The 21,383-nt window shown below is 41.3% G+C and overlaps 1 protein-coding gene across 6 annotated transcripts in view; it reads right to left on the reverse strand.

The window, feature by feature from the left end:
* INPP4B (inositol polyphosphate-4-phosphatase type II B) overlaps positions 1-21,383 on the reverse strand; it is a 1,055,719-nt gene that overhangs the window by 183,781 nt on the left and 850,555 nt on the right. For all 6 annotated transcript variants that reach the window (XM_063920402.1, XM_063920401.1, XM_063920400.1 and 3 more), the window contains one exon: positions 6,426-6,635. In XM_063920402.1, the coding sequence (XP_063776472.1) occupies positions 6,426-6,635 (210 nt within the window). The remainder of the gene's footprint in view (positions 1-6,425; positions 6,636-21,383) is intronic.

Below are 21,383 nucleotides of genomic sequence, written 5' to 3' on the forward strand. Positions count from 1 at the left end.
CAGCAGAGGCTCTAATGAATCATACCAACTTCAATTACCACAGCTAAAATTAGTCTACCCACATTCATGCTGGTCTTTAACACAGTGTTCCTCTAAGGTATTATTATTTTTCACAGTTATACAGAAGTTAAACAGTTTTCCCTGCAGATCACAATTTATTTTGCATTCTTATTTTCTCAATATGTTGGTTAGCTGCTGGATGAAAAAAAAAGTGTTGTAATCAATCAGTCAGTTGATGTAGATATTACATTAAACTCCCTAATGGTTAATTTCAACGGCTTACCTCTAAGAAATATCACAACTATAAATACGTATCTGAAATAAAGACGTGGGCAACAGGAGTGGGGATTAATTTAGGTCAATTGAATTTTGACATTGACCAATTGAATTCAAATTCTTAAATTATTAAATATAATTAAAATTTGTATAATTAAAGTTAGTACCTTGGTGGACAACAAATAACGGATAACTACAATAATAACATGCATACAACAACACTCTCGTTGGTGTTCAGATCTCCTAAAATATGCACGCCAGGATTGGCTGTGTCATTTCCCAGAAGGAAAAATGGGTCTATAATTGAACAGGGACAGCACACCCATGTAAAATATATAAACAATCAACAAAAATACAGTTGCAAGGCACCTCAAACCACTGCCAGACAGCTAAACCAACACTAAACCAACTGAAAAATTCCCATGAACAGTGTCTCTACAAACAAATATAACCCCTCATCCACCAAGTGCACACCGTCAGACCTAAACAACTGCACATCCTTGAACCTCAGCATACTGTGTACCAAAACTATACCATCAATGACAGCATATAAAGGCCCAATGTACTTTACAGCTAGCCACCTCCATCACCCTAGCAGGTTTGCTGGACAGCAACTTCCGGTGTGGAATTATCACTGACCAAACCAATTTACAAAAGGCCAGATGCAATGTAAGATATCAAAATCATCAACAAGATCCAAGGTAGTGAGCTGTTATATGTCATTGCCGCCAACACTTTAGGCTGACGAAACCGCCAACAACCGTCCCTTCAACTCATCCCGCAACATGCCCCTGAACCCTAGCCAAGAACTTTGTTAACTAAACCAAAGTAACTACAGAATCATGAACTGCAGAGGATTGTTTTATCCAATAAACCAAAGAATGGCCAATAAGCCAAGAGCGTGAATCTTTCATGGTGAAAAACCATGCTGAAGTGGCTGCCCCTATTTGAAATTAATGGGTATCAAAATCATGCAAAAGCAAGCCCAATGCATCAATACAGAGTTTCAAAACCTGTCCAAATTGGAATTTAGTTAATGGCTCTGTTACGCATCCCGGCATGGGTGCGAGCATACACACTGTAATTATGCATGGTTCTCAGCCATGCAAGAGAGAGATGTAAGCAATCAATGTGAGCCATGCAGAAAACTGGCCATACACTATACACGGAGGGCTGCAGGTGCAATCTGGCACAGCATGTCAATGGATCTGAACACATCTGTACCTTCCAGTAATGGCAGTATCTTCAAATATTAAGGTTTGTGGGAGCCCCTACCAATGAAAGCAATATGCAACTCCGCTATGCGAATAAGACGCCAAGAAGACGTTGCCGATTGAAATGATATGCAGGATTCCTATATTATGTGTGCAACTATGGCTGTATCTGATCTGCAGACGGATACGTTACAGTGTTTTCCAGGAAAATGCAGATACATCCACAGACGCACACAGAATATATGCATGCCATGTATCATTTAAATCAGCAGTCTGCTTGTGCATCTTATTCACATAGCAATGCAAATAAGATGCATTTTACGGGGGGAAATGCACATAAAGACACCTAACGTTAGTAAATGTGCTCACGTCTAGGCACAACTAGAAGGGCTGTTTAACATGACTGCAGCAAAGATGAAGGAGGACATATCTGTATATGCATTATTGCTGAAGAAGAATCAACTCAATTACAGACTATCACAGTCCCGAGCACCAGTTATCCCACCAGAGATATTTACAAAACCATTTAGCTTGTCAAACAGTCTATTTCCTGTGACGTTGGCTGAGCAACAGGAGACAAGGCACTTTTACATTGGATGGGTGGTCAAACCTGAAAGATCCAGGTATTCAGCACTGTGGGCCTCTTAGTTCAAATGATCACATCACAAGCTGACAGTGATCATCTGCTAACTGCATTTTTGACATCATACCATTAATTACTTCACTATTTTAATTGAATATCACATTTTGAATCACATAGACAGCAATATCACTCCAATTTGCTATAGAAAAGACATCTGGGCTGTGTCGTCAGCATTACTTAACTTTTAATGACCCACAGGACCTGGAAACTATATTTGATTCACAGTCTTACTATTAAATAGAGAATATTAACAAATACATGATTAATAACCGTCTATAATACTAAAGGTTTAATGATAAAAAGTTAAAGTTGCTCTATTGTGTTCTGGCTCCCATGGTTCTGCCCCTACTGGAGTGTGCAGGCAGGAACGAGCAAGAGGACCAATTACATATTCCTTACTCTGTGATTACAGCACCCACAGAGCTCTGGGATGCATAAAATAATCCCTGGGGATCCAGCTAGGGTACGAAGAAGCTTAGTAAAATTGATAAATGTAGAATTCATATTTTATCCAGAGTTTCCAAAAACAAACAAACTTGATCTCTCATAGTTATTTTTATAACCACAGGTTTCTTATTTGGATGGACAGATTTATACAGTTTACAATAGTTGGACACAGAGCATATGAGGTCTTTTGCAATGAACCAGACTGGGGAAACCTGCTGTAATTATCTGCTTTTGGGAGACTACAGATAGCATTTGGTTCATACTTGCCTACCTGACCCTCTCCATGAGGGAGAAAATGCTCTGTTCCTGGACTTTCCTGGTAATGTAGGATTGCCATCACCTGTGGTGAAACACCTTTCTTATCAATTAACTAGCTCACCACAGGTGATGGCAATCCTACATTACCAGGAAAGTCCAGGAACAGAGCATTTTCTCCCTCGTGAAGAGGGTCAGGTAGGCAAGTATGATTTGGTTAGATTACATTTTTTATATTGTACTGTACATGGATACACACCATCACACACTGATACACACACTGTGACCTAACTGCAGTTGTGTACATAAAATCAGCGCAAGCAAATGATTATTACTATTATTATTTAACAAAAATTTGTGAGGCATAAAGGAAAGTTTAAGGAAAACAAAGAAATTCTCATAAATTTCCACACAGTTGAATGAAACACATATGACATTCCTTCTATGTGTTGACAAAAATGGGGTTGTAAATGTATGTATAACCTCTGCTAGTTAGTTAGGAACACCTCTTTTATGAATCCCTTTAGTGTGGGTCATTATAATTATGCATGGTTCTCAGCCATGCAAGAGAGAGATGTAAGCAATCAATGTGAGCTATGCAGAAAACTAAAATTGAAGTTAAGGATGTAAGTGGTACACCTGGCTCCTGAATGGACAGGTGAAGCCCACAATTCCTTAGATGTGCCCACTAGCTCCTTGAGCCGCTAGGATTAGATGGGGCTGACAGCTCTATCCTCTGATAGTTGGAAGCATTGCTTTTCCCACAAATGCATTTAAATTAGTGATGGAGCAGGAGATACACTTAAGGGTTATATGGTGGTTCTCAAACTTGGTATTCAGGACCCCAAACAGTTCATGTTTTACAGGTCACCTAGCAAGTTCACAGGTGTAGTCATTACTCACTGACACATTTTCAAAGGTGCACAGATGGAATTATTTTGCTGTGAGAAGACCTGGAAAACTGAGGACAAACTTTGGGAACCTTTGGGATATATGAGTACAAGTTTGCACAAGGGTCTACAATCTGTTTTTATCTGAAAATACAGTTCAAACAAACATTAAAACATCAGGCTTAATTCACATTGATTTACTATATTGGGAAGCATATACCACCCACACAGAGGTTGCCACAATTGCACAGCTCTATATATGGCAAAAATCTGCTATATTTGTCTGCACATCTCTTTTGAGTAAAGTAATATATGCCCATTTTATTCTAACTCCGTATCAGCCACGATATTATACAGTGTGTGTGTGTGTGTGTGTGTGTGTGTGTGTGTATATATATATATATATAATTGGATCGGCACTCACCCACACTGTACAATTATATATATATATATATATATATATATATATATATATATATATTATATAATTGTACAGTGTGGGTGAGTGCCGATCCAATTATATATATATATATATATATATATATATATATATATATATATATATATATACAATTGGATCGGCACTCACCCACACTGTACAATTTGCCCCGGTGACATCCGGACAGATTGATGCATAACAAAGCTGGTCTAACAAGCAGCAGCACTCAGGAAATGCTTTATCCAAAAACAAGTGTAAAAAAAAGGCTTTTGTGATGCAATAAATTTGTGTAGTTACACTTGTTTTTGGATAAAGCCGTCTCCTGAGTGCCGGTACTTGTTAAACCAGCTTTATATATATATATAATATATATATATATATATATTGTTCATGTTTGTATATTCTTCACATGCTCGAATCTATTTTCTCTGGGGTACTCCGGTTTTCATCCACAATCCAAAAATATACTGGTAGGTTAATTGGCTCCAGACAAAAATTAACCCTAGTGTGTATGTGTGTACATGAGCAGGCTAGATGGCCAAGTGTCAAATTCTATGTATCTACAGATGTGTCCTCATAAATCTTTCCTCAATATGCCATACAGCAGAAGATACCTGGTGTGAGTGAGCTGACAGGTTGCAAGAAACTCAGGTCACGTTGGGTGTTTTTTTTTTTTGCCAAAAATGCATCTCATTAGCATCGCTATGTGAATAGGACGCACAAGCATACTCTGATTAAAATTATATGCAGTATGTCTTTATTCTGTGTGCGACTGCACCTGTATATGTATAAGAAATGCTACGTTATACAGGAAAATACTGTAACACAGCATTTCGTATGCAGATACAGACGCACACAGAATATAAGCCACATATTATTTAATCAGTGTTTGCGCGTCCTATTCGCATCATTTTGCAAATAAGCTGCATTTTAACAGAAAAAGTTGCATGAAAAGACACCAGGCGCTACCAAGTCACGCCATGGCATGGCGTGACTAGAAGGGCTGTTTAACATTTAGGGAGGCCCGCTGTATGTTTCATGTTGAAATCATGGGCCAAATTCTGCATGTGTGCAAATAACTGTGAGTGCAGTAACTGCACACTTTTCACAAACATACAGTAATCTTTTACAGTGGTCTACTTTTGCATAATAAATGAGACAAACATCTTGGTATATATAAGTCTTGAATCAAGTGGTTATTGGATCAGTAGATTTTATGCATTTTTAGACTATTTACTATGGCAACTTTTTTATGGATTTCTGTAATTCTTATTATTTTTCTCACTATATTTTTTTATTAAATCTTAGCAATTTCTAGACAATCCCACTGTGCAATTGTATATGGTCATCAAGCGCTATTATATATGTTTACATATTTCCTCTATGCGGCATATACAGTATATATATATATATATATATATAAATAACAAGAATGTCTGGCACTCACGCTTTGCTGAATTAATTCATCTGGTGCACAACCTCTCATATGAGCATATAGACCGAAATGTAATGGAGGCACTCAGGAAATTAATCAGTCGACACCACCGCTGGCAAGGTCAATGTTTCAGGGACATAGACATAAAATGGAGAGGTCCCTGAAACGTTGACCTCGCCAGCGGTGGTGTCGACTGATTATTTTCCTGAGTGCCTCCATTACATTTCAGTCTATATATATATATATATACATATATATACATATATATATAGATGTAGTGGTAGTGGTGCGGTGTAAGGTCCCGGGTCCATGTGTCAGCGGTATGCAGTTTTGCCATTGTGGAATGTATTATACCATCTGCTAACCTGCCCTATATCGGCACTCAATAAATCACAGTCAAATACCTAGGTGCTGCAGTCCATTCACATATAGTGAACATGTAAATTCCAAAGATAAAGGACGGCACTCACAGGATTTTTGCAAAGCGTGTATTCTCCAATGATAAATATTCTTTAAGATTCCATCAACGTTTCGGTGTTAGTACACCGTCATCAGGATGCATGTAAACAAAAGAAGTGATGGAAGTGTTTGTCACTTCTTTTGTTTACATGCATCCTGATGACGGTGTACTAACACCGAAACGTTGATGGAATCTTAAAGAATATTTATCATTGGAGAATACACGCTTTGCAAAAATCCTGTGAGTGCCGTCCTTTATCTTTGGAATTTATATATATATATATATATATATATATATATAAAATGTTATAGCATTGGTGATTATGATCAAATATAACCCTGAACGAAAGTGTGTTGAATTACTTACCCATTCTTCCTCATCGTATTCAGAGTGGTGAGGTATAGAATCCTGTCTTGTTATTGGCTGTACATGGTCCTGATCCTGCTGATCATTTTCATTCACAGCATTTCTTGGTTCTGTAAGCTTCTTATTTGCACAGCCTGGCCGTGCTGTGTATAGTGCCAAAAGGGCATTGTTTATTAACTGGTCTTTAAAAGAGTGAACAAATAACTCCGTCTGTAAGGGAAAAAAGAAAAAAAAAAACACTTAAAAAACCCTGGGTGATTTGTTGTGCATACAGTATGTGTGTCTAAATTAGATTGTAAGCTCCACTAGTGCAGGTGATAACGTGAATGAAAAAAAAAAAAACAGTTAAATAAGATGTTGTAAGTACATAAAGAATAGTAAAATCTAACAGATTCATATTTTTCCTGCTGTGTACACAGCCCCACTGGATGCACAAATATCAGGTTAAATACGGACTATGCTGAAAGTAAAGAAGATGAAATAGTCCAAATAAAACACCTTTTGTTAGCAGGTTAAACAGTTATATTTTAGTGTACTATTTATGGCAGAGACAAGGCTCATAACTTACATAAGAAAAATAGATGTAAAATAATTCTACTTTAAAGACAGCCATTAACATTTGACTTAAAATTTTACTATCCAGATGGGATTGTATAAACTGTCATATGGATTTAAATAAAATGTCAGTCTAAATTCTGCTAGCAGAATCTAAAAAAGCATTTGATTGTTTCACTGGTTGTGTTGGAAACAGAGAAGGTTTGCGCAAAAAGATAGTATTAGTGGCAGTGCCGTAACTAGACATTTTAGCGCTGTGTGCAAGACCCAGCATAGGCGCCCCCCCCCCCCCACCTATACAAATCAGGGACAGTGCGCGAGTCAAAAATGTAGGAGCGTGACTTCATGGGAAAGGGGCATGGCCACAGAGCTCCCTTTTACATATTACGTCAGGCAGAGCTCAATTTTACACATTACGGCAGGCAGAGTCCCCTTTTACATAGTACGGCAGGTAGAGCCCCCTTTTACACATTGTGGCAGGTAAAGCCCCCTTTTACACATTACGGCATGCAGAGTCCCCTTTTACACAGTACGGCAGGAAGAGCCCCCTTTTACACATTATGACAGGCAGTCCCCTTTTTACACATTATGGGAGAGAGAGAGAGAGAGAGAGAGAGAGAGAGTTAAACTGGGTACACACTGGCAGATATATCTGCAGTTCAATTGATCTGCAGATATATTTGCCGATAATGGTTGTTCATACACACAGAAAGATGCGCCAAAATATCTTAAAGATATATCTGCTGTTCAATCTATCTGACACAGAAAGATGCATCAATATATCTGCAGATATATTGGCCATCTGCTGTGTTGCACAGCAGATGCAATATATCTGTGAAATGGTGCCCATACACTTGTGCGATGCCCCGCGACATCGCGGGGCATCGCATCGGCAGTCCAGGTGCGATGAAATCGCACCTGAACTGCCAAAGTGATTACCATGCAATGATGCGACAGATCGCATGGTAATCACGTGATGGGCACGTCACCGCAGAGTGGGAGTGGCCTCTGGCGGGTACCCATCGCACATCGCAGTGCGATATATAGCATGTGTTTTTACAAACACATGCGATCGCACTGCGATTCGATAAATATTAAGTGCAGCACATAATATCTTGAGACGCGAGATTCGACCGGCATGCCCGTGCACCGCGTTGAAAGGTACCTAAAATGTGCAAACAATCCCCCGATTTCTCTCACAGATCCAGTCGAAATCGAAGGCTAGTACCGATAATCTCACAAGTGTATGGGCACCAAAAGACGTCTTTCACAGACATATTGCTTGTACACACCTGCAGATCGCCAAAAGATATACTGGCCGATCAATTGATTGGCCAATATATCTGCCAGTGTGGACCCAGCATTAGACATACTGACCTGTGACCACCGGCATGCCTCTCCTCCCCTCTGTCCTCTTCCTGCCCGAGGCTGCGCTCTTCTCAGCGCAGTGCATTGTGGGTGGGCTGCACACGGGGAGGGAGGGAGCGAAGGGGGAGCTGCAGGACTGCCCGGCTACCTATGTGAGAGGTACCAGGGCGCCAGCAAGTGACAGCGGGCATCAACGGAGCGGCAGGTGGGTGTTGCCGGTGGTCCTGCGCATCTGCGCTGTGTGCCAGGCACCACTGGCACACACCTAGTTATGGCCCTGATTAATGGTGCGAGGAAACACGGCATGCACATAGTTTGCTAATCACAAGTTGTTAGACAGGTTCTTTGCTTAGATGTTTCTCTCACTGTGTTAAGGTGCCCATACACTAGACGACCTGTAAATGATAATTCGTTAACCATATCCCTTAAACTCCCCCGGCAGCTCCCCAGCAGTCCTGGGCAAACGATATAGTACAATACACATGATATATCTTAAGATATATATTAAGATCTAGGAGTGGCTACATCCAGGAGCATGCTGAGGTTGACAATAGCTTCAGATCTTCCCTGCAGCAGAGAAAATCAGAAGCTCTGACCAACGACCAGCGGGACCGCGCATCGTCATCGTTATCGCTCACAGACACTGAACGATCTGCACTATTATGAACGATTTGTAGTTCCGATCCGTCGAAAACGGACAGATCACTCATAATATCGTCTAGTGCACAGGTTCTCAAACTCGGTCCTCAGGACCCCACACGGTCCATGTTTTGCAGGTCACCTGTAGATTTTTGAAATGAGACAGTTGGTGATACACAGTGCAGCTGCCGGGTGACATGGAAAACGTGAACCGTGTGGGGTCCTGAGGACCGAGTTTGAGAACCACTGGTCTAGTGTATGGGCACTTTTAAACATGAAACACATGTTAATTTGGATGATTTGACATGGGGGAGGCCTTTTTAGTGAGTTGAGTACATATGGACACCTCGATATCCAAGCACAGCTAGGTTAGAGGGCTGCACATGCTGCCCCGAAGTGTTTTAAGTTGCCTATTACTACTGCAAGTCTATTCATAAAGAATAAAGTAACAGCAAAAGTAAGGGATCCGGTCTGAAGATCGACAGTGTCTAGGTCGACAAAGTTTTTCACATTTTTTTTTTTGGGGGGGGATTTTTTCATACTTAACGATCCACGTGGACTACGATTGGAACGGTAAAGTGTGCCGAGCGAAGCGGTAGCGGAGCGAAGGCACCATGCCCGAAGCATGGCGAGCGAAGCGAGCCATGCGAGGGGACGCGGTGCACTAATTTGGGATCCCGGTCACTCTACGATGAAAACGACACACAAAAAATAATAATCCTCATGTCGACCTTTAGACCTGTCGACCTAGCACATGTCGACCTAGAAACCCTGTAGACCTTCCATCCATGTCGACCTATAGTGGTCGACCTAAACATTGTCGACCTAGACACTGTCGATAAAACAAACCACACCCCAAAAGTAAAACTAATCACAAATCTAAAAGCAACCAAATAATCATAATTAACTTGATTGACTTTTATTGATTGTCTAAGTCAAAAAAATATTACATAGAGAGAACATACAGACTCCACACATATGAGTTGCTATGCTTGCAAATACGTGCAGCGAGCACAGCAATATATGGTAACATACGCATTTACACAGACATGCCTCAGGGATAGATTCGACACATATTTCATACAGCACATAATTATAATAATATCAAGCGTCAGACATCATAATGATTTAAAATGATAAAATGGAGTAACGTCATGTATGTGTATTATTGGAGCAGAGCAAGATAGACATGTCGTGTTTGGTATTACAGTAACCAGATTAATGTGTAGATTCATCTGATACTTGTTATTAAGTTGTAGGACATTGCAACAAGTAGTTATGATTAAATGTATGAAAGCTAAAGTCACTCTTATTAGAACAATTAGGACATTCCAAGCAGTTGGTGGACAGGAAACTCAGGCCAGCCCTTTTGATGTCTTCAAGGCTGAACTTTGTTAGCATACGAACAGACCAGTGACTCATCATGAATGAGAAAGTTCCCTCCCTTAGACTAGTCTGTGCACTCCCCCCAAACTAGATAGCACATTGCTGATCAGACACACAGGAGTTGCTGTTTTGTCCCAGACGATGATGGAGGTGCTACCAGACCAGTGCCTGCATGAATTTACAGAGAGAGAAAGAGTGATATGGAGGGAAGACTTTATATGAGAAAATTATGGTGATATATTTGCTGGCCTGTAACTGTATGTATTTGATTTAGTTTGTATTAACTGCTTACTGTATAAATTGTAACCATGTAACTATATATATACTGTACATTGTGATATATTGAATACATATCCTTTTAATAACAAATATATACATCAATGAGCTTTGGAACTCAGATAATGTGTGGGTGTATTGTTTTCTTTTATGGGATGCAGTGTTTTGCGACGTACAGCGCACTTTTATCGTATATGGTAATAAGATGCGCCTGGCGTCTACAGTATATATTAGAGCGGGCATTTTAAATATTTGTTAGAAAGCAATTTGGTATTTACATGATCCACTGTCATCAAGTCCATATTTAACATACAACAATTCAGTATAAACGATTGAATCTCTTCTAAAGAATTTTTGAACAATACACATACAGTGTTATAGGGATAGGGCAGGTTTGCTTAAAGCAAAACTTCTTTCAAATAAAGGTGGAATTCAATTAGCAGCGGTAATTTACTTCGGGTTGATTGAACCCCTGGGGCTATCCAATTAGCCCTGCAGGCTGCACTTAACATTGATTTTTTTGGGGGTTTGAGCAAACCTGGAAAGAAATCCCCAATAAATGACCTGTTTTTGGGTGACGTGATTGCGTTAAATCATAGGTCCAGGAACTTCTCCTGGAATCCATGTGTTAATGCCTGAAAACAGTTAACTGAACGGGCAAGAAAAAGTAGTTCTAATTAAATAGCCCTAGGTGTTTAAGCCCGAGGCAACCACCCTTTTTCACACCAGTTAAATGAACAGGGCTAATTGAATTCCCCCCAAAGTGATAAAACCTTAGAAAAAATATATATAAATCTCCAAAATCCCCTTTTGGGAAATGTACACAATCACTGAACAACGGCAATTTAACAGTATTTTTTTTTTTTTTTTAATATATACAGTATATATGGATTCCTTTACAACCTGACAGAGTTTGTCACCACTTACAGTCCAAAACACTTTTTACAACAAACATTGGCTCACTGTAAACTGTCCCCATAAATCTTCTTTCAAGGTACTTCATCTTTGGGAGATCATGCTAAGAATCTGAAATATTATACACTGTCCTGATCCATCTTGGGCTTTTGTTAACAAATCTGTAACAATTCAAAGTATATATTCTTATCTCCACATTTTCCTCCATTTATTTTCCATTTGAATCCTTTAAGCAGTAAATAATTTTTCTCTTTGGTATTTTTCTCCCAAAAACTAATGTCTCCATCTCATTCCTCAAATGAAAGTGTATTGTCACTAATGCATCTTAAGCCAACTATACAAATATTTCTTATATTTAAAATTCTTGTATAACTCAATAATAAAATGGATGTTAAAAGCTTCCTGTAGTTGCAGCATTTATATTTTATAACTGATAGTTACATATACTGTTGATAAAATATTCTTACTTGTCTCTTCCCATTGCCCATTCCTTCAACTAATTTGACCAAAAGAAAGCGCACTTGCAGATATTCTGGCAACTCTGGTGTACCTGGGGTAGCTCACTTGCAGATATTCTGGTTACTTTGGGGTACCTGGGGTAGCTCACTTGCAGATATTCTGGTTAATCTGGGGTAGCCCACTCGCAGATATTCTGACTACTCTGGGGTACCTGGGATAGCTCACTTGCAGATATTCTGGCTACTCTTGGGTACCTGGGGTAGCTCAGTTGCGGATATTCTGGTTACTCTTGGGTACCTGGGGTAGCACACTTGCAGATATTCTGGCTACTCTGGGGTAGCTCACTTGCAGCTATTCTGGCTACTTTGGGGTACCTAGGGTAGCTCACTTGCAGATATTCTGGTTACTCTGGGGTACCTGGGGTAGCTCACTTGCAGATATTCTGGTTACTCTGGGGTACCTGGGGTAGCTCACTTGCAGATATTCTGGTTACTCTGGGGTAGCACATTTGCAGATATTCTGGTTACTCTGGGGTACCTGGGGTAGCTCACTTGCAGATATTCGGGCTACTCTGGGGTACCTGGAGTAGCTCACTTGCAGATATTCGGGCTACTCTGGGGTAGCCCACTTACAGATATTCTGGCTACTCTGGGGTACCTGGGGTAGCTCACTTGCAGATATTCGGGCTACTCTGGGGTACCTGGGGTAGCTCACTTGCAGATATTCTGGTTACTTTGGGGTACCTGGGGTAGCTCACTTGCAGATATTCTGGTTAATCTGGGGTAGCCCACTCGCAGATATTCTGACTACTCTGGGGTACCTGGGATAGCTCACTTGCAGATATTCTGGCTACTCTTGGGTACCTGGGGTAGCTCAGTTGCGGATATTCTGGTTACTCTTGGGTACCTGGGGTAGCACACTTGCAGATATTCTGGCTACTCTGGGGTAGCTCACTTGCAGCTATTCTGGCTACTTTGGGGTACCTAGGGTAGCTCACTTGCAGATATTCTGGTTACTCTGGGGTACCTGGGGTAGCTCACTTGCAGATATTCTGGTTACTCTGGGGTACCTGGGGTAGCTCACTTGCAGATATTCTGGTTACTCTGGGGTAGCACATTTGCAGATATTCTGGTTACTCTGGGGTACCTGGGGTAGCTCACTTGCAGATATTCGGGCTACTCTGGGGTACCTGGAGTAGCTCACTTGCAGATATTCGGGCTACTCTGGGGTAGCCCACTTACAGATATTCTGGCTACTCTGGGGTACCTGGGGTAGCTCACTTGCAGATATTCGGGATACTCTGGGGTAGCCCACTTACAGATATTCTGGCTACTCTGGGGTACCTGGGGTAGCTCACTTGCAGATATTCGGGCTACTCTGGGGTACCTGGGGTAGCTCACTTGCAGATATTCTGGTTACTCTGGGGTAGCACATTTGCAGATATTCTGGTTACTCTGGGGTACCTGGGGTAGCTCACTTGCAGATATTCGGGCTACTCTGGGGTACCTGGAGTAGCTCACTTGCAGATATTCGGGCTACTCTGGGGTAGCCCACTTACAGATATTCTGGCTACTCTGGGGTACCTGGGGTAGCTCACTTGCAGATATTCGGGCTACTCTGAGGTAGCCCACTTACAGATATTCTGGCTACTCTGGGGTACCTGGGGTAGCTCACTTGCAGATATTCGGGCTACTCTGGGGTACCTGGGGTAGCTCACTTGCAGATATTCGGGCTACTCTGGGGTAGCCCACTTACAGATATTCTGGCTACTCTGGGGTACCTGGGGTAGCTCACTTGCAGATATTCTGGTTACTCTGGGGTACCTGGGGTAGCTCACTTGCAGATATTCTGGTTACTCTGGGGTAGCACATTTGCAGATATTCTGGTTACTCTGGGGTACCTGGGGTAGCTCACTTGCAGATATTCGGGCTACTCTGGGGTACCTGGAGTAGCTCACTTGCAGATATTCGGGCTACTCTGGGGTAGCCCACTTACAGATATTCTGGCTACTCTGGGGTACCTGGGGTAGCTCACTTGCAGATATTCGGGCTACTCTGGGGTAGCCCACTTGCAGATATTCTAGCTACTCTGGGGTACCTGGGGTAAATCACTTGCAGATATTCTGGTTACTTTGGGGTACCTGGGGTAGCTCACTTGCAGATATTCTGGCTACTCTGGGGTACCTGGGGTAAGTCACTTGCAGATATTCTGGCTACTCTTGGGTACCTGGGGTAGCACACTTGCAGATATTCTGGTTACTCTGGAGTACCTGGGGTAGCACACTTGCAGATATTCTGGCTACTCTGAGGTACCTGAGGTAGCACATTTGCAGATATTCTGGTTACTCTAGGGTACCCGGGGTAGCGCACTTGCAGATATTCTGGTTACTCTAGGGTACCTGGGGTAGCACACTTGCAGATATTATGGCTAATCTGGGGTACCTGGGGTAGCACACTTGCTGATATTATGGCTTCTCTGGGGTACCTGGGGTAGCAAACTTGCAGATATTATGGCTACTCTGGGGTTCCTGGGGTCTTATTCTCTTTCTTTTATTTTCTGTGTGGTTTGTCTATTGCTGTATTACTCAAATCTTTTGTACTATAAGGGGGTCAATCCGACCATATCGCACACTAGGATTTTTCGCTGCTCTGCGATCAGGTCAGAACTGCGCATGCGTATGCACCGCAATGCGCAGGCGCGTCATATGGGTACAAGGCGGATCATTGCTGAGCGATGAAAATTACGAAGAATCCATTCGCACAGCCGATCGCAAAGGAGATTGACAGGAAGAGGGCATTTGTGGGCGTCAACTGACCGTTTTCTGGGAGTGTTTGGAAAAACGCAGGCGTGTTGAAGCGTTTGCAGGGCGGGTGCCTGACGTCAATTCCGGCCCCGGACAGGCTGAAGTGATCGCAGGGGCTGAGTAAGTTCAGAGCTATTAAGAAACTGCACAAAATGTTATTGTACTGTTCTGAGATAAGGTTGCTCATCTCCCTTCTGAAGTTCTTAAAGTACCAATATCCCAATCTTCCTGATCTTTCTCCTTGGCTGCCCAATAGAGGGACTGGATCACTGTGCTGACAAGCTCTCTATGCATATCCTGAATGCGGCTAGATGCTTGATTGCTGGACATTGGAAATGCCCAGACCCCCCTCATGCCAACAGCTTTTCAACATTTTGTGGTACTGGAAAAAGTCATGGAAAAATATCTGCATACATACATAACACATCCCATAAATTTATTTGGGTTTGGTGTGATTAGTTTACTTACAATAGCTCTTAGCCCCATGGAACCCTTGCTTTTTGGACCTTTTGCTTTGATAGTCTTTAGGCCTTTCTATGCAGCTGTTTTATCTGACAAATTCTTCACCCCTTTCCGCTGCTTTAAGCTGGGAGCTCTGACTCTGTCTTTTTCTTTCTTCTTCTCCCTCTTCTTCTTTCTATTACCGCCTCCCCCCATCCTTTATCCCTTTCCATTTCCTGTCTGTTGTTACAATATAACCCGTGGGCAGTTTCGTTTCCTTCTCTCTTTTACAACATAGTTTATATCCATGGAATATTTCTTCACCTGCTTTAATCCATTATTGTCTATTTTTTTTTCTATACTTGCATTTCATATTTTCGCGTAGCTCTTTGTATTGTTTTGTCTGCTATAGATGACCTATGCCCCCCTACACATACTTACAGTATTTGTATTTTACTATGTGTACTGGAAATTCTAAATAAACACATTTAAAAATGAAACCAACTACTTAGCAGATACACAGGACCCCAATTGATTCCTACCCATGAGTACATTTAATATTGTCCGGTACAAACAGTACATGTCCCAAGTCAATAATATTTTACGCAACAACCAACCTTGTTAAACATTATATTCTCTCATTTTCTACAGCTGAAGAGACAAACTTTTAGAAAGTAAAAATTAACTTCTTTCAAAGCAGTTTGTATTTTTAACATTGTGATTTAATTAGATAATTTAGAAAAAAAAATGCAAATGTTCCACTGACTTTCATTGTGAACATCTGCATTTATAAAAAAAAAAACCTCTTCTATTTTGCAAGCCTGTCTTCTTTTTTCCCACTGCTCCTACATCCATTTATATTCTTTGTTCCACAAATTAATTTAAATAGGTTTACTCATGATAGAAAAAAAAAACACTAAAGAACCAAAAACCTTATTTCTAAATAAAGAAACATTAATTTTCATTAAATGATGCAGATTTTGGGCCTCAATATGAGTTGGAGGAAATGTTGATGTTCACCCAGTTGAGTGATTTTTTTCCTACCGCGCATACAGTACATCATGGGGCAGATGTATTAACCTGGAGAAGGCATAAGGAAGTGATAAACCAGTGACATGTGCAAGGTGATAAAGGCACCAGCCAATCAGATACTAACTGTTAATTTACATATTGGAACTGATTGGCTGGTGCCTTTATCACCTTGCACATATCACTGGTTTATCACTTTCTTATGCCTTCTACAGGTTAATACATCTGCCCCATTATTTGCTAAAAAGTTGCACAGTGCACACGTCCCACAGTGTATAACATAAGTGACTGAAACGCATGGTATCTGAAGGATTTTAGAAACGTGCAGGGTGTTCCAAGGAGGTGGCTATTTTGATGTATGAAGTTGGTCCAGGAGAGTGCTGCGTTCTTGTTGTTGAACAGGTTTCTGTAGTACAACTGCTTATTAAGACACACCAAGCTCAGTTTTGCACAGACACCACAGCTTTTCACTTTGGGGGGTATCCGCGGGTAATGTATGGCCGGGGCCTATCCAGTTAGCCCTGATGCGGCCCGCTCCTCCCCCTGATGCCAGCACTTATCGGGGATTATGCATAGGTGCCTCAGGAGACTGAAGCACAATCCATGCTGAGTGGCCGCCAGAGACGCGATAACACATTGGATCGGGTATTTATCCCCAATCCCATGTGTTTTTGTGCGTTTGCGGGTCAAATTTCGGACGATCAAAATGGCCTCTAATTGAATACCGTGATAATGACCATTGATGATCAATCACGATATCAGGCCGTTTTGATCGGCTTAGCCACAATATGTTCATGTGGCTAATGGATTCGCCTGGGCCTATCCAATTAGCCCCAAAAAGCCGGTACGAGATGGCGCTTATTGGGGATTTTATTTCACCTGCCTCAGGTGAAACAAAATCCACAAAAATGGGATTGCGTCCGTGAATACACACGTTTCAATGAAACTGTGTGTTTTCGCAAGAAAATGTATTTTTTATTGGCCGTCCTACCAGGATTTCCCAAAAAAAATATCAGCGAAAAATAACAAAAAACTTAGGGGGTAATTCAGTCCCGATCGTAGCAGCAAATGTGTTAGCAGTTGGGCAAAGCCATGTGCACTGCAAGTGCGGTAGATATAACATTTGCGAGCGAAAGTTAGATTTGGGTGGGTTATTTTGTTTCTGTGCAGAGTAAATACTGTTTGCTTTATCTTTACACTGCAATTTAGATTTCAGCTTGAACACACCCCACCCAAATCTAACTCTCTCTGCACATGTTATATCTGCCCCAACCCCCCACCCTGCAGTGCACATGGTTTTGCCCAACTGCTAATAAATATGCTGCATCTCTCACCACTAATTGAATACCCCCTTAGAATCAGGCCCTGCATAACAAGCATGGTTTTTTTTTAAAAATCTGATGATTTCTTTTCAATCCAGAAATGTTTTTGTCCATTTCCCTCTTCACTCTTGTATTAGCTAAAACATAATAATTTTCAGAGTGAGGCAAGTTCAGCTGTCATCTCCTGTGCTGCAGGCAAAGAAACCTGGAGATCAGTCAGTTATACTTCGTCTTCACTCTCAAATCCAGAATGACCATCCCTTGCCCATCCCTTCTAAGTAAATGGAGCATCAAATGTACAGTAGTAAGGGTGACTCAATGGACCATAACACTAGGGTTCTAGTCAAGCTTTCTTCATTAGATTTTTCTACTTCAAACAAATACTGATAGCTTTTTACCCTTTCTGACAACTAAGAGTTGTAAGTGGTTTCCTCTATCACTTGAGCTTTGTCAGGACTACAAAGACATTTTTGTGCAGGTTTTAACAATACTTTTTATGCCCGTTAATTCTGCAGTTTGTGACCTATGTGAAGTACATGAAAGATCAGGGAAATCACCCTAAAAGCCCAAAGAGGTGGCAAATAAGATAGCAAGACAGTGTAGAAGTCTATTCGTGGGCATAATGGGTGTCAAATTGTTGATTTAAGCAATCTTCAAAAATGATGGAAAATAATCAGGATCAAGTGGGCTTCACATTGGGTAGATAAACCCCAGATAATATGATGGGCCTTCAATGTGTTGACTTAACCTGCCACCAACCTTACGTCTATGATTATACTTTCATTAGAGGCTGAGAAGGTGTTCAATAGGATGCACTGGTTGTACATTTCTTGGGTCCTAGCAAGGTTCGGCAGCAGGAGATTTCAGTAATTCAGTTTTCATCCAATAATTTACGATTTCCAATGGGACTGGACTAGGCAGGGATGACTCCTCTCTCTATTAATATTTATATTGACCATGGAACATGAATACATTAGAACTCACCACCAAATCTTGGGTATTATCTTTGGGTCCTTTCAGCAAACAATTAGCTGTACTTCTATTTGTCACCAACCCTGCGGTATCTTTGCCGCTCATCCATGCAGTCCTCCTGGCATTTTCTGATGCATCCTGCTATAAATTGAACACTTCAAAATCTGAAGCAATAGCATTTGGTATTACCCAGAAATCTTTCCTTTTCCTCAAATCTGTATATCTCTACACCTGACAAGATTATTCTAAAAGTTACTGTACCTTGGTGTCTGATTCCATCAGTCATTCATTGTGTTTACTTAATTCTCCTGAAATACTTCATTATTCTAACTATGGACAACATGATGTTACTTCCAAAGATTCTTTGGGAGCAATTCAATTGTTCATCGCGCCCGATCTCTTGTCTAAAGGGATGAGAGATCGGGGGGAGGGTTCTGTTTTTTTTATCACGAACATTGTGCCCAGACAGTCCGGGTTTAGCCATGTAGAATGGCTAAACCTGACTAAAGTGCTGGGCGCAACATGAGAAGTGCCATTTGTGCGCTCAAACGGGTCACTTTTTGCACATTATACATCCTCAGGATGGGGGGGCTGCAAGCTGAAATGTGTTTACCCGCAATTCGGTGTGCTCAAATGGCCCTTTATTATTTTGGCCCAATTTATCCCTAATTACCCCTTTCAATCCTAAATTAATCATACTTCATGCCCTCAACCAGGCCTGGCCAAACTGTGGCTCTCCAGCTGTTTTGAAACTACACATCCCAGCATACCCTGCCACAGTTTTAGCATTCCCTAACAGCATAACTGTGGTGGGCATGCTGGAACTTGTAGCTTCACAGCAGCTGTAGAACCACAGGTTGATCATGTCAGCCCTAGACCTTCTATGCTAGACTTTGGAGTTTTACCAACTTGTAGATTGTAAGCATGCAAACAGAGCCTTCTTACCTCTATGACTGTTTGTTATTACCCAGTTTATATAAGAAACTGTTAATAAAGAAATAACTTGTAACCCAATTTTGTGGCTGGTTTAACTGCACCTCTCTTAAACCATGGGTGGATATCCCATCCCCTTCCTCTGGAGGATCTCTTTTGGTCGGGTCCTCAACATAGGCCAAATTACAACACTTAAACATGTACTACTAACTCCCTGACAGCCTGAGACAGGGTGGTAAAAGCCTCAGGAGATATAGGACTCCCTTTTACTTGGCTTTCATTGACAGCAGTATCTAAGTTAATATTTAAAAAATGATAGCCGGCATGTATATTTCAGCAAATAAAAGTTTCTAAAGGGGTACATTGAAATGCCTCTCTAGTGATAATTATATATGTTTAAACAAGATTGTAAAAAGTTGGAAACAAGCACTTGCAACTCTCATCTGCAAGTTCCCACCAATACAGCACCTCAGCATAAACACACCGGACAAAATAATATGGAATGCGGAAAGACAAGTGGTATAAGTTCAATGATGTGGGATGTGAACATGATGTGAACACTAAAACTATTGTATGATCATTGTGAATGTCTGAAGTATTGATACAATGCGAATTAGTTGAGATATTGTTAGTTTTTTCAGGTGGAACCATGGGTATACACGTAATGCGACTGAGCCTCAAAAAGGAGCCATTGTTTTTGGCTGAAAGCATGGCCATAGCTTGGAGGAGGTGGCGGCATTTGTTGGTGTGCCCTCGTAGACAGTGAGTAGTAACCATCTACAGTGGAAGAAGCATGGATACCAAAATTCTCAGCAGCAGAATAGTGGCAGAAAGTCAATCATAACAAACCAGGACCGCAGACATTTATGGCGCCTAACAACCACCAATCGGTTTCAAACACGTCAGGAACTGCTCCAACAGTACAATGCTATACCTAGCCAAACACTCCCAAAGTCCCTGATCTGGCGAATGTGAGGGCCACATGAGATGTGTCACGTCAGTCTGGTGCTCTGCAAACCAATCCAAGCCTTTCGGCCACTGTTCCACCGCCTTGTTGATCTGTTCCTGAGCCTCAACATAGACAGCTATCCCTCGGCACCACTTGTGAGACTGTCATTTTTCTCATCTGCAATGCCTCAGGAAGACATCTGGGTATGATTGCTATGCTGTCAGATTTACCAAGCTTTGGAATGCAAAGCATTATGCACTCCATAAGAAAAACAAGAGAAAAAATAAAAGGGGACAATGGGGAAAAAATATATAACGGAAATTAAAATAGGAATCATAGAAAAGCAGTGTCAGTGCTAGAGTGTACGGTGCCCCCCTGCAAATAATAAATTTGCACCCTCCCATACGTAATTATGGAACAGCAAGCACCTTAGGCAACAAAAAGGGGGCGTGGTCATACTATAGTACCTACAGTTAAAATTACGTCACACATTAGCACAATCGTATTCACATTACACCGCAAGTAGTGCCCATGATTCATATTGCACCACATAGTAGTGTACCTTGTTCACATTACGACAGATAGTAGTACCCCTTATACACAATACCCACAGTAATGCCCCTTAATCATAATACCCACAATAGTGACCCTTATACACATAAACGCCCACAGCAGTAGTGCCACACTCAATGCCCACAGTAGTAGTGCACCTTACACATAACACCCACAGTAGTAGTGCAACTCCACTTTGTCGACTAGAACGTATCAAGATCATGTGCTGATTAATTGATATGCGACACATATATCTGCGTGTGTCTGAGTCTCTGATTCTGTATACAAAGTGCTACAGTACAATGCAGGGGCCACAGATTTTTTCCATGCCAGGGTCCATTGTGCTTTTTATACAAACT

Source organism: Pseudophryne corroboree, chromosome 1, assembly GCF_028390025.1.
Source record: "Pseudophryne corroboree isolate aPseCor3 chromosome 1, aPseCor3.hap2, whole genome shotgun sequence".
Classification (NCBI taxonomy): domain Eukaryota; kingdom Metazoa; phylum Chordata; class Amphibia; order Anura; family Myobatrachidae; genus Pseudophryne; species Pseudophryne corroboree.